This window comes from Grammomys surdaster, unplaced genomic scaffold (assembly GCF_004785775.1).
Source record: "Grammomys surdaster isolate TR1022 unplaced genomic scaffold, NIH_TR_1.0 125832, whole genome shotgun sequence".
Classification (NCBI taxonomy): domain Eukaryota; kingdom Metazoa; phylum Chordata; class Mammalia; order Rodentia; family Muridae; genus Grammomys; species Grammomys surdaster.
This window is the reverse complement of record NW_021620660.1, coordinates 1,506,280-1,518,943: the sequence shown is the minus strand read 5'-3', so window position 1 is coordinate 1,518,943 and position 12,664 is coordinate 1,506,280. Positions and strand designations below refer to the sequence as shown.

The 12,664-nt window shown below is 40.4% G+C and overlaps 1 protein-coding gene across 1 annotated transcript in view; it reads right to left on the bottom strand.

Annotated features, from left to right (window-relative positions):
- The window catches only part of Fam13a (family with sequence similarity 13 member A), a 91,874-nt gene that overhangs the window by 18,329 nt on the left and 60,881 nt on the right, over positions 1–12,664 (bottom strand). Inside the window, exons 9-13 of the mRNA XM_028789409.1 lie at positions 4,115–4,319; positions 3,490–3,628; positions 2,635–2,716; positions 1,616–1,836; positions 863–946 (exon numbers count right to left, since the gene is read on the bottom strand). Coding sequence (XP_028645242.1) covers positions 863–946; positions 1,616–1,836; positions 2,635–2,716; positions 3,490–3,628; positions 4,115–4,319 — 731 coding nt within the window. The remainder of the gene's footprint in view (positions 1–862; positions 947–1,615; positions 1,837–2,634; positions 2,717–3,489; positions 3,629–4,114; positions 4,320–12,664) is intronic.

Here is a 12,664-nt window from a genome sequence, read left to right as displayed (position 1 = left end):
AGAGAATGTCTTTTACAAGAAAGGATTAAATTCAACCTATTAATTCATTAAATGAGTAGTTACAACAGTGGAAAAGCCCTGTATTTGGGGCTTTATAAAACTCAGTGAAACTAAATCTCATGCTTCCTTATACCTGCCTGTAGAAATTGCTATTGTGACATTTTTTTTCATGTCAACTATCTGAATAGGAGACTGTGAAGAGTAATAGGCAGCAAGGATGGCTAGGTTCCTCAAAGAAGAGAGTAGAATGAATTCTGTCTTACTATGGGTTTCCCTAAAGCTATCAAGAAATAGCTAAAGCATCAACTCGTGCTTATGAACACCAAACCACCTCAGGTGCTTACTAGTTTGATAAGAAGCCACAGCTACATTTTGCACTTCATAAAATGGGTTCTATATGTTGCTAGAAGTCCTTTACAGATGCTGGCTGTGTCCTGAAGCACAGAATGACTGTTTTATGATCCATCATTCAAGCTTAGACCTTTTATAATATGCCGGTGGAAGCCTAGAGTTAGCTACAGCTTATGAGGACTGACTTGGGCAGGAGGTCTCCTTACTTTAAAGTTTTATGAACCCTACACAAGATTTCCCCTCCCCTTTACCTCTCTTCTCTTTCAATAGGAGACTGACAACTTAAGTTTAGTTGCAGACTAACTTTTGCTGAAACTCAGTTATGTTCAAGGTCTATTGGCCATGCCTTCAAAAATACTTAGACATGGTAGGAATATGCATTAAGCTTCCTTTCTTATACCAGAGAAGAGAACATGTATTAGGGTCCCTAGTTCCTGGATGAAACTAAATTATAGAACCTTTCCAAAACCAAAAAACTGATCCCACTGAGACAGTCTGGTGCATCACATACCGGCCGCCCATGGATACTTTCGTAGTATAACAGAGCTTTCTGCAGAGCCACTTTCTCATTAGCAATCTGGTCCTTGGTCATATCCTGTGTAAACACAGTGGTAAGAAAGGAAATATGAGGAAAACATTTGTGCACATCTCAACCTTTTTATGTATTCAAGCTCATCTAAAGGAAGGGTTAGAATGCTCTGTTCAAAGTTCACATAGCAAGGAGAGCCTCTTGACCTCCCACCAGAAGCACGGAGTGCAGAGATGACCATTGCCATCAGCTACCTGGATCACCCACATGGCAGGAAAGGCACACTGAAGACTTGGGCTGAGCTTAATGGACCCAGAAATACTGCAGTTACAGGTTACACACTCCAAAGGTTTGCCTGTCATCCCCTACTCAGAGAGTCAATCCATCTATTAGCCTCAATAAGTGTATTTTACAATAGAGTCAACAGAACCATCTGCTTTCAATCAGTAGTCAGAAACCAGAGTGCCCACAGATAAAACATTGCAGTTTTCACGTGCCTCTTTACACGTGTGAGAAGCTTTAAAAGGTGTCATTGTGCTTGGAGAAATTCATGTTCCTTGTCCTCTTCCTCCTTTTCACTGGGCTTAGTGTGATTCCAGGAGACAGCAGAACAGAGTGTCTCCTGGCTGGGAAGCAAGTGTGGCAAAGGTATTAACACCAGTCTGCATGGCCTGTGCTTTTACTGTGTTGACTACACTGAGGGCAATTCCCTCGGGCTCTCTATGAGCATCCCACCTTAATGTCCTCCGGACGGCTGGACTCCACTCTCTTCTCTTGGAGCTTCCTTAGTATCCCTTCCAGGGTTGCTTCAACGCTGGGCCTGATGGCTTTATCCACCAGTTCTTGCTTCTTCTCATCTTCTTTTTCTAGCTGGGAACCAAAACTCTTAGGGAGTGTATTGCTTCGTTGCCGTGTCCTGGGGGTGAGGTCCTCTTCAGAGATCTTCAGTTTTGATTCTAGGCAATTCGATTTATAAACATAGATACATGAGACTGAGGTATGCTGAACCCAGATTTATTTGCCATGTCAATAACTGCTTAGCCATGTCTCTTTTTAGTCAGAGAGAACTGAATTATAGTGAAATGGAAATCCCTGGATCATTACCTAAACCAAAGGGCAATAGACTGCTTCTAGATCTTCAGAAATGTTTCCCAAACTCTAATTCCTGGGAAATTGTTAGCTTTTAGGACCTGACTTTTGGTCACCTTGGTTTGGGATCTGATGTCAGAAATAGGCAGAAGCATTTCAAAGGCATATCGATGTGCATACAGTCCATACAGATGTGCTGATCTAAAATCAGACACCGACCACTGCTCATCCAATCCACTGCATATCTGATTACATTTCATTTAGTTGTTTCTGTGTTGTATCCCCAAATACAGAATGCTGTTCAAGTGGAATGGGCCTCGCCCTTTCAGATTTATCTCTGATGAAATCCCTTCTAACACTCCAGCATGTGCAACTTTAGAATAAATGGGTGAAAGGAGTACTAACGTGGAACCATCTTTCTAGGAGTGTGCAGAAATACAGACATGTTGAGGAATTCATATCATATCTTGTCTGGTTGTCTTGTGACATGAGGCACTCCAAAGTCTTGGGATGGCATTCCAAAAAGAACTGGGTGAACTGGGAAGTGTCTCCAAGCCTGGGAAGCCCCAGTAGTGACACTCTGGTGACACTCAGCAGGACACAAGGGATTTGGCTCCTGGTTTATTGTACACAAGCTACATCAGTAAGTTTACAACTTCACTTACCTTTAAGCTGTTTCCGGAATTTGGCCAAGTCATTTGTCCATTTCAGAACCTCTGGATTTGCTGCCTTGTCACTGTGGGAGGGCTGGGAAAAGAAAGTCTAGAGTAAGTATTTTTAAAAATGATTTATTTAACTTCATGGTATGTGCATTAGTGTGAGAGTATCAGATTCCTTAGGAACTGGAGTTACAGACAGTTGTAAGCTGCCATGTATAACTGGGAATTGAACCTGAGTCCTTTGGAAGAACAGACAGTGCTCTTAACCACTGAACCATCTCTCCACCTCCATAAAGTAAATATTTTACTGCTTATTTCTGATATACTAATTTCCTTAAGGGCAGAATACTGGATCTTTATGATCATGGACTTCTGTGGGGTCCACATGCCCTTTTCTGTTATTTATGTTTCAGCTAGTGAAGTAAGACGTGGAAGAGTATGGCTTATATTATTCCAGCCACCATGAAAAATGCCCTCTTGTCACTGGCTTGGGAAAACAAGACACAGCCAACAATGGAAGGAGCCCAGCATGGAGGACGCTGTAGAAGATAATCTTGAATCAAAGTTTAGCCCAACAAATTAAATTCTATTCTTTAATCAGCTTCTGGTATCTTCTAAATCAATGGTTCTCAGCTTTCCTAATGCTGTGACCCTTTAATACAGTTACTCATGTTATGGTGACCCTCAACCATAAAATTATTTTTTTGTTATGTCATAACTATAATCTTGCTACTGTTAGGAAATGTGCTATAACTATCAGACATGTAGTGTATCTCATATGAGACCCACAAGTTGAGAACTGGAGCTCTACCAGCTGAAGGGTATATTGGGGTGAGGAGATTGATCCTACAGAGAACTCACTCTGTACTTCCTCTCTTCTTCAAACCTGTCCTCAAACTTCCGGATCTTCTTTTTAAGGGTCTGGATCCTTCTGGTGAGCTGCACGGGTGTCAGGTCCTCTTGCTCATCATCATAGGACCCCAGGGAGGAGCTCCGCCGCCTGCAAAGAACATGGCCTGGGTTAGCTGCCCCATGAATGACTAATAGCAGTGTGGGGGAGGGTCCTTCAGGATATGAGAGTATATGGCACAGAGGAGTGAAAACATCCCCTCCCCTTTGATAAAACCCAAGTGGACGGATGTGTTTTCTGAGTGCATCTGAGTTCTGTATATGCCACCTATTAAATAAGTCTGTGTTTCTCTCACTCCCTCTTACATTATCAAGACAATCTGAGACAGACTCCAAGCCTAAATGTTAAGTTTGACAGAGCTTTAGAAAAAAGGCACTAGCTGGAATTCAAAATGAAATCTACAGTTGGGCCACAGCTCAAGTGGAAACTCCAACACAGGCTGCATACTAGGATGGAGAACTTTCGCCACAAACCCCCAATTTAATTTTTTACTAACTGGGCTAGCCAACAGTGCCATTCTGTCTGTTCTGATGCTATGTGGCTGTTGTAGTTGCTTATCAGTAACACAGAACGTACCTCATGAAAGAATGGGAATTGGGGGGAGAAGGAGGCACTTCTGTGTCATCCAGGTACTGCCTGCTCTGCCCATAGGCATAGAACCTGGGAGACAGCATAGGGTCGCTGTCCTCATCCAGAAACTGGTGAATCAGGCGCCCAGCCTGTGGGGAGAGGCGGGCTTCATCAGAGTCTGCATTCTCTTGCTGCCAGGAAGGGATGGGCTCTGGAAAGTAGATGTGGTTTAAGAGGTTAACACTGTTCTTGAAAGCATCATCGCCTTGATTTCCTGAATGTTTTAGGTCATGACCCATTAGGTGGCTTCTTGCTTCATATCTAATGTCTATAGTAGACACTATGTCTAACTGAAATTACCACAGTATCTCATGGCCACCACATGACTTTATCTCTATTCACTTGCTTTCAGACCAGAATTTGCTAGGGCCGCCCCAAGAAATACCCTGGAAGGTACATATCCATTGTGTCTAATTCCAATTTCCCCAATAGAGAAGTGACAGAAACCTTTCCAAGCAGGAGCACCACTGGCAGAGCCATGAGTGTTTGGGGAAAGGGTGCATGCACATAGCACCATGACTATCCTGACAACTAAGAAGCCATGTTAGACTTGTGAGATCCTATGTACCAAGAGTGTACAAACTCTGTGTGGGTAATTTAGTAAGACTTCTCTCTCTGCCTCTGCCTGGCATACAGGATTAGTATGTTTCTTCTTGTGTCACTGGCTAGCATACAAGATTAGCTTGTTTCTTTCTTTCTGTGTCTCTCTGCTTAGTATACAGGATTAGCTTGCTTCTAACTGTGCAAGCCTCTCTACCTATTGCATAGGATTAGAATGCTTCTCCCTGTGCTTCTGCTTAGTATACAGGATTAGCATGCTTCTGGCTGTGCCTCTCTGCCTAGTACACAGGCTTAGCATGCTTCTGACTGTGCCTCTCTGCCTAGTACACAAGATTAGCATGCTTCTGACTGTGCTCCCTGCCTAGTACACAGGCTTAGCATGCTTCTGACTGTGCCTCTCTGCCTAGTACACAGGATTAGCATGCTTCTGACTGTGTCTCTCTGCCTAGTACATAGGATTAGCATGCTTCTGACTGTGCTTTGCACTTGTAATTTCAGAAGCTGCCCAAGAGCAGGTGGAGGGAGAACGCATAAATTATGAAGAGTGGAAAAGAGCCTTATAGATGCCAAACCCATACAAATTATTTTTAGGTAATCAGTCAGAGGAAAAAAAAAGAGCACAAAATACCGACCACAAGAAGGTGGTGTTTATTTCTATTTATCACAAGCCACATTTCACAATACTCCTTTCCTTAGTTGGAAAATAACAAGAAGTATTGGGCTGGCAAAATGGTTCAGTGGGTAAAAGCCCTTGTCACCAAGTCTGATGACCTGACCTTGATGCTTGAAACTCACTTGTTGGAAGGAGAGAACCAACTCCTCAGCTCATTCTCTCAGGTCCATCTGTTCACTGTGGCACAGGGGCAACACCCCTCACCCGACAGAACAAGGAAATACTAAGAAAAGCTTCACAACTAGATCTAAAAGACTTGAAAGTAGATCTCAGATGGCATACTGTTTTCCATGAGATGCAATACTCTACACTGAAGTCTTTGAGTGCACTTGCCATTTAGTGATTTCCATAAGTCTAGTACTTGCTCCAATCTTAGAATCTGGGATTCTTAAAGTCTAAATCACAGAACTCCTTCATATTGATCTTTCAACATGAAGCTTGAAACTGTATACAGCTATATGAAACAAATGTGCTTAAGCTTGATATCAAGAAATACCAGATCATAATCTGGTCTAGAACGTCAGAGTCAGATGAACAGGTTTTAAGACCTCTTACTCTTGGTACATGCTTAGAGTAACCCAGGGAAACTAGGAACAAGTATCAATACACAAATCCTTAACACATCCCATATACAGTAGACTTAAATGAAGGTCCAGACATGGCTGACAGGCAGGGCAACAAACATGTATACACATGTATATTTACATACACACACACACGAAAACATGCACACTCTTAAAAGCTGCTCAAATTATTCAAGTGACCATGTGATTGTCAGCTTTGAGAACTACTGATCCCAGGCTGCTGAGATTATGATAAGGCCACTGAGATGTAAGAAGTTAAGAACAAGCAGCAATCTGTGAGAGAAGAAAGGGTCTGCTCTCGTGCCTTCTAACTAAGTAAGTGTTTTGCTTTAGAAAGCGCCAGAGCTACAAAATCAGTGAGGACTACCTGAAACTTTGGTAAACTTCACAGCAAAATAGGAAGATAAACATGTTCATTTGAAATACTAAATCATAAAGAACAAAGTTTGCAGAGTTTAAAGGAACTCAAGTTATCTGGGAATATAGATAAAATACTCTGAAAATAAAAATGTTCAAGGGAAAAAAGTCTCATTTATTGAGGCTCAAAACATGGGGCAGTGCACGTGGCTAAGCCTGCAGACAAACATTTTATTCTTTGGACTAATGGTATCCATTCGTATGTGCTAAGTAGCAGCTTACAAGACTGAGCAGCTACGCTCTGCCTACGCAAAAGAATGAAAAACACCAGGAAAGGAGGGAGGCAGGAGAAGAAGTCTCGGGGAGAAATGTAAACTTTAGGGTTATGCTGCAGAGAATGAGGTTGTTAAACAGACTAGATCACATCTTTTATTTCTTAAGACAAAAAGCAACTCAGTGAGACTGAGAAAGAGTCAAGACGGCCTAAGAAGCCATGCTCCTGGCCACGGCCTCTCTGCAGATGAGTCAACAACTAAGGGAGGGGACCCAAAGATTTGATAAAACCAAGTATGATGTCGATATTGGCACAAAGGCATGCTAGTTAGCTTGAGATTTCTATTCATCAGGGAAAAAGAAAAAGTCTTACCCTTGATCGTGATACCCTCAATTTAAATTTTAATCCAGCAGAATACATTTTCTAAAATAAAAACATCTTTGAGCTTTCAACTATTTGGTCTTTATGGTCATAAACTCATTATAAATAGACTGAATTAGGAGTCATGCTTGGCAGGTAACATGAAGCCATCTATCCATTCTCTTATTGAATACAGCTATATTTTGTCTCTGTCCTGGACCAATCATTTAAATGATACACAAACAAACAAACAAACACACCCAAATACATCATTTCCTACTATTACAAGTCTTGAATAGCAAATAAGACAGCTCAGAAAATTCTAGCATTTTCCTACTAAACCATGTAGGTAGGGTCGATGAATCCATTATTGAAAGACAAGAGACATAAAGTCACTGTGCATTTTAGCTTTAACATAATAAAAAGCAATATTTCGTCACTGTTCAACAGGTGGAACAGAAGTGATGGTCCCCAGTTCTGCAATGTGAAACACTTAGGTGAGTGGCCTCCTCTTCTCCCTTCTACGCAGTCTCAGATCTAAAGGACTCCATTTAAGAAAGTCACAAACTAACATGTAGTAGGTATCTCATATACTAAAGAATCAATACAATCCTTTCCAGGTTTTAGTCTGAATTTAACTGGCTTACACTTGCTAATTGTCACTCAACTAGAAAACCACGGAACTGCCTGGCATCTTGTGGCACATAGAATACACCATTTCATTGCTTTGTAGAGACCAGTTTTGAGGATGCATCACCAGCCATCTCTAAGAGATGGCTGAAAATACTTTATATTTAGTCAGTAACTCTAGAACATTGAAACAAGAATATTGCAAGACAAGTATTCAACAGGACAACAGAAAAGTCTTGAGGCTTCACACTGCATTTTACCCCTACAGCAGGACATAAAATAAGCATATTTTCATCTTCAAATAAAAATCCCTTTAGTGTACTCACAATGAACTCTAGATATAATCGTGTAATTTATCATTAAAAATTAATTCATTCAGGTCATTTGACACCATAGAAGGTCATCAGAAATAACAAATATAAAAGCTGTGTTCCTGCTATGTAACTGATGAGAATAAGTTCTGAGAAATCCTAATTCAGAGATCACATTACACAGGGTCCTAAAAGGAATCAATCCATCACAAGAAGTTCATCTCCAAGCAAAGCTGGCACAGGGCATTGAGACAGCTGCGCTCTTCTTATCTGGCCGCAACCATTGCTATATCAAAGAAACTGCCTACTGACATGAGTTCTTTATAAGAAAACTGGACAAAATTAATGGAGATATTTTCCATAGTTCTTACCCAGCTATGTTATTTAGAGCCATTACTGCTTGGCATGATTTCATAACTGTCTTCTCAGCTATTCACAGAGGTGCTAAAACATCCTAGACATGGAAAGTTAGATGCCACATTGGAGGGATTACTTTCATAAATTCTTTCTCTGTTCCAAAATTCAACCTTAGAACAATGTTAGTCTTACTAAATTGTTCAAAAAAGTCTTGCAAACTGCCAAATTTATAAGGAACCTTTGCAGTCAGCTTTATTAATCTCAGATTTAATTTTTAGGGCTCATATATCTGTTTTGCCTTTATCTGCAAAGAAGCAAGCCCTCAGTAAATCAGCTTAAATTATTGATAAATGTATGGAACAGAATAGGGCTGATGACTTCAACCAAAAATAACAATGCCATTTGAGGTGACCCAGACCCATATATTCATAGTTTCTCAATCAGTTTCTATGTACTACTTTGCCTGTCTTCTATTCCTCACATGTCTTAAAGAAAGCTATCATGAAGACCCTGCTAGGAGGCCAGCTGCTCTCTCTTCAAGTGCTGCATTTCCCAATCCAAGGTCTAGTCTAGTACAAAAAAGAGGAATAGAGGTTAATGTGAATGGGAAACACTTGGTACACATATGGAGGGCCTGCCTAGTTATTATTGATTTTGCTTCTTTAAAAAATTATTAATTCTTTGAGAATTCCATACAATATATTTGCTGAATTTTCCCCTAAGCTATATTTAGAGATATTTGCAGGAGAGAAAGTAGTAACACTCATAAGGTACCCATAGGCTGTGGAAGACAGCAGATATTAGCTCATTTAATCCTTGCTAAATAATGATTATATTTATTGTGTATTATTATTTCCTGTTATTGTTAATCCTATTTAAGGCCAATGGAGTCAAGGCAAAATGGAGACAGATTTTCTAATCTTCCAATAGAGCAGATTAATTAGCAGAGCCAGAATTTGAACCCAAGAGTTTGGTTCCTATCTACCCTGTTTCATGGGATGCCTGATTAGCATTGCTTAGAGGATGAGCTAGAAGCTAGGAGATGCTCCACTTTCTTAATTGTATGATGGGATGGGTTGACTGGAGATCTTTTAAGATCACTTGCTTCTCCATGATTCTTTTAAAATACTTTTTATAATGATCAATTGATTGATTGGTTGGTTGGTTGATTGACTGATTTGTGTGTGCCATGGTGCACATGTGGTGGGCAGAGCACCATTTGTGATAGTTGCTTTTCTACTTCCACAATGTAAACTCTGGGTACTTGGTGACAAGTACCCTGACCCACTGGACCCTCTTGCTAGTCCCTCTCCATGACTCCTTTAAAAATATTTTTTATTATTTATTTACATGTACATGTGCGGCTGTCTGTATATGTTCATGTGCCTGAGGTTAGGGGCATCTCCTGGAGCTGGAGTTACAGGCAGTTGTAAGTTGTCTGACGTGGATGCTGGGAGTTGAACTCAGATTCTCGGATGCCATTACCTACTAAGCCTTCTCACCAGCTTCTCTTCATGATTGTTAAACAGAGTTTCTCTCCAAAATTGTTGTCCATTGTAAGTAATAACTGAGAAAAATTAAGCATTTTGTGACCTTTAAAAAAATGTCCTGTGAGCTGTTTGTGGAGGCTCACACTGGTAATTTCAAGGCCAGCCTGTGCTACAGAGTCTCTCAGAGTCTCTCTTTGAGGCTGGCCTCAAAGTTATGGTGATTCTGTTGCCTCACAGATATTGGGATAATAAGCCTCCTAACACTTGGCTTATAAGTGTAAGCTACCATTCCCAGGTCAAAGTACTTTTTAAGCCTAATTTCAGGACAACTAAGATATAGTTGTGTTTAAATATCATACCTGTCAACATGCATTGACTTAGTAACATTTTAATTACACAGTTCTAATTACCTTTCAATATCAGAACAATGAGAACAATGCCTTTGATTTATGTATTTGTTTAATTTGGAGAGTTGAAACCCTAACACCAAAAAGTATAATGGCATGACAGATTACATAACGTGCCTTAAAATGTGAAGGCATGATTGATTGCAGGCCAGCAAGCTGATGAGATGGACACTATGTTTACTTTTCAAGGGTTCCATTCTGCAGACTATGGAATCTACTTACCATTTCAATCCTTTTCATTGTTTCCTTCACCCTAAGCTTAAGAATGGGGAGAACCATATTTCCGCAGCACACGCCACCGTAGGGGTTTCTATCTCAGTCATTCAGGGCACGCCACAACAGGTCACCCTTCCTGGATCCACATCAGACTATGACCAATGGCACAGGCCAGGGAGCAGGCACGCAAACCCAGAGTGTCCCTCTACACTGAGAGTGGATATTTGTCTCTATAGTCCCATGATTATTGCTTCCACCTTTATATTTTGCTGTCTTGTTTTTGTGGGCGCAACTTAAACTAGTGTGAAGTTCATTGGCTACTAGGAAAGCATCTTTCTATTTCTTAAAGAAGCTATAGATGATATCCTAGCCCTCTAATTTACTGTTGTCATTTAACCTAGCTTTGCATATTGCTTCCTTTATTTTGACTATACTTATGGCCACGTTTCTATTATAAAGCAATTCGAAAATTAAAATATGTAATTTCAAAAAAGTTCCTGAAAGCAGTAACCAAACTGCCAAAAATGACCTTGAAAAATAACCCCTGTAGATTTTAGAGATGTAGAAGTTCAACAACAAATGCAAATGTAATGTGGAACAAAAAAGAATAGTCACAGCATTTCACCAACACAAGTCTCCTGCCCAAGCCAGCCTGGAAAGTGTATTTTTCTAACCTTTTGAAAAACAACGTGCCCACCCTTCTAAATAAAATGCTGCTTCCTCCACACTTTTATTCTCTGCTGAAAAATTCTTTAATGGGATGATTTCTATGAAACTCTACATTGGCATCTAACCACTTCGAAGAGCCTGTTCAGCATTATTTTAGGTTATGTGTGTTGAGAGAGAAATTGTGATTAATAAAGAGATATAATCAAACTGAGTCCATTTCAGGGAAGGAGCAAGGAAGAGACTGTAGCTCATTTGAATTTTGGCTCTAGATTCTTCTTTTTATTTAAAAAGTACTCAGATACAGTATTTATTTATTTTTGCTTTTGCTTTTATTTGGGCAACAGTGATCTCTCTGAGACTCTTACGAGTAGAGAAGCCAGACTGTTGCCAACTTATAGATTAAAAAGACACATGCTTATTTCAAAGTGGTCAAAAATGAATGCCAAACCAATAGATACCCAGAAATAAACAAGTTAAATTTAACATGAAGCAAGTCAACCATACCCTCTTTTGTTCTCTGAATATTTTGCGTTAGAATCATCTGAGAAAATTTCAGATCTGCTCCCTAATTATATGAAAACAACCAGAACAGGTTTCTTAGATTATAGGGGGAAGAAATGAAAATTAAGCGGTCTGTTCGCACAGAGGCCTCTAGGTCAGGACAATAAGTAAGATAGCCTTTCACCCTGTGGGCTCTTCACATGGACTTTTGATCATTAGATGAGAACTGAGGAGTGGGTCAGGATAGGGACAGGGGATGCCCACACAAGCAGGGCTGCTTTTCATAGTTGTGACTCTCTGCTAAGTCATTATGTTACGTTCCGCTGCCTTACTAAAGCCAGGAGCCCATTTCTTCCTTCAGACTCCCTTCCGACTGTGGCCTTCAGACACACACTGTGCAGAATGGTGACACCGGTTTGAGTGTAAACAGAGGGATAAAGGAGGCAGCTTGGGCCCTCCCTTGACATAGTGACATTGTGACAAAGCTAACTTCTTCCTTAGAGTAAATTTCTGATATTTTCATCAGAAGGGTCTAGAGAAGAACAAGCTAAAACCATGTCAGAGGTCTTCAGCAAAGAAGTGCTTTTGATCAATGTTCCCAATGATGTGTTAACTGGACTTTTTTTTTAAATGTATACATTAAGAGATAGAAGAGAAGCAAAGAAAAATATCTTTCTTAAAACCCTGGAAGGTATTACTGCAGGAAGTGGGTAATGTAGTGGAGTAGCTGGCAGGTAGCAGGGGCCGGCTAAGGCATGAGGAGTAGTGAGTGGGACGGTGGGTGGCTGGCTTTCTGCAGTGTACCGCAAGCAGGGCAGCACTCTTGGTGGGTTAAAAATATCCGCAAGGTGACACTAGGACAAAGAGCATGCACATTTTCCTTTCTTGTGTTGCAACTACCCTTGGCAACACTAAACCGCATGTTCCTATGCCTGGTAAGGGATTTTGTCTTTTCTTTCTTCCTTCCTTTCTTTCTTTCTTTCTTTCTTTCTTTCTTTCTTTCTTTCTTTCTTTCTTTCTTTCTTTCTTTCTTTCTTCCTTTCTTCCTTCCTTCCTTCCTTCCTTTCTTTTTTTTCTTTCTTTCTTTCTTTCTTTCTTTCTTTCTT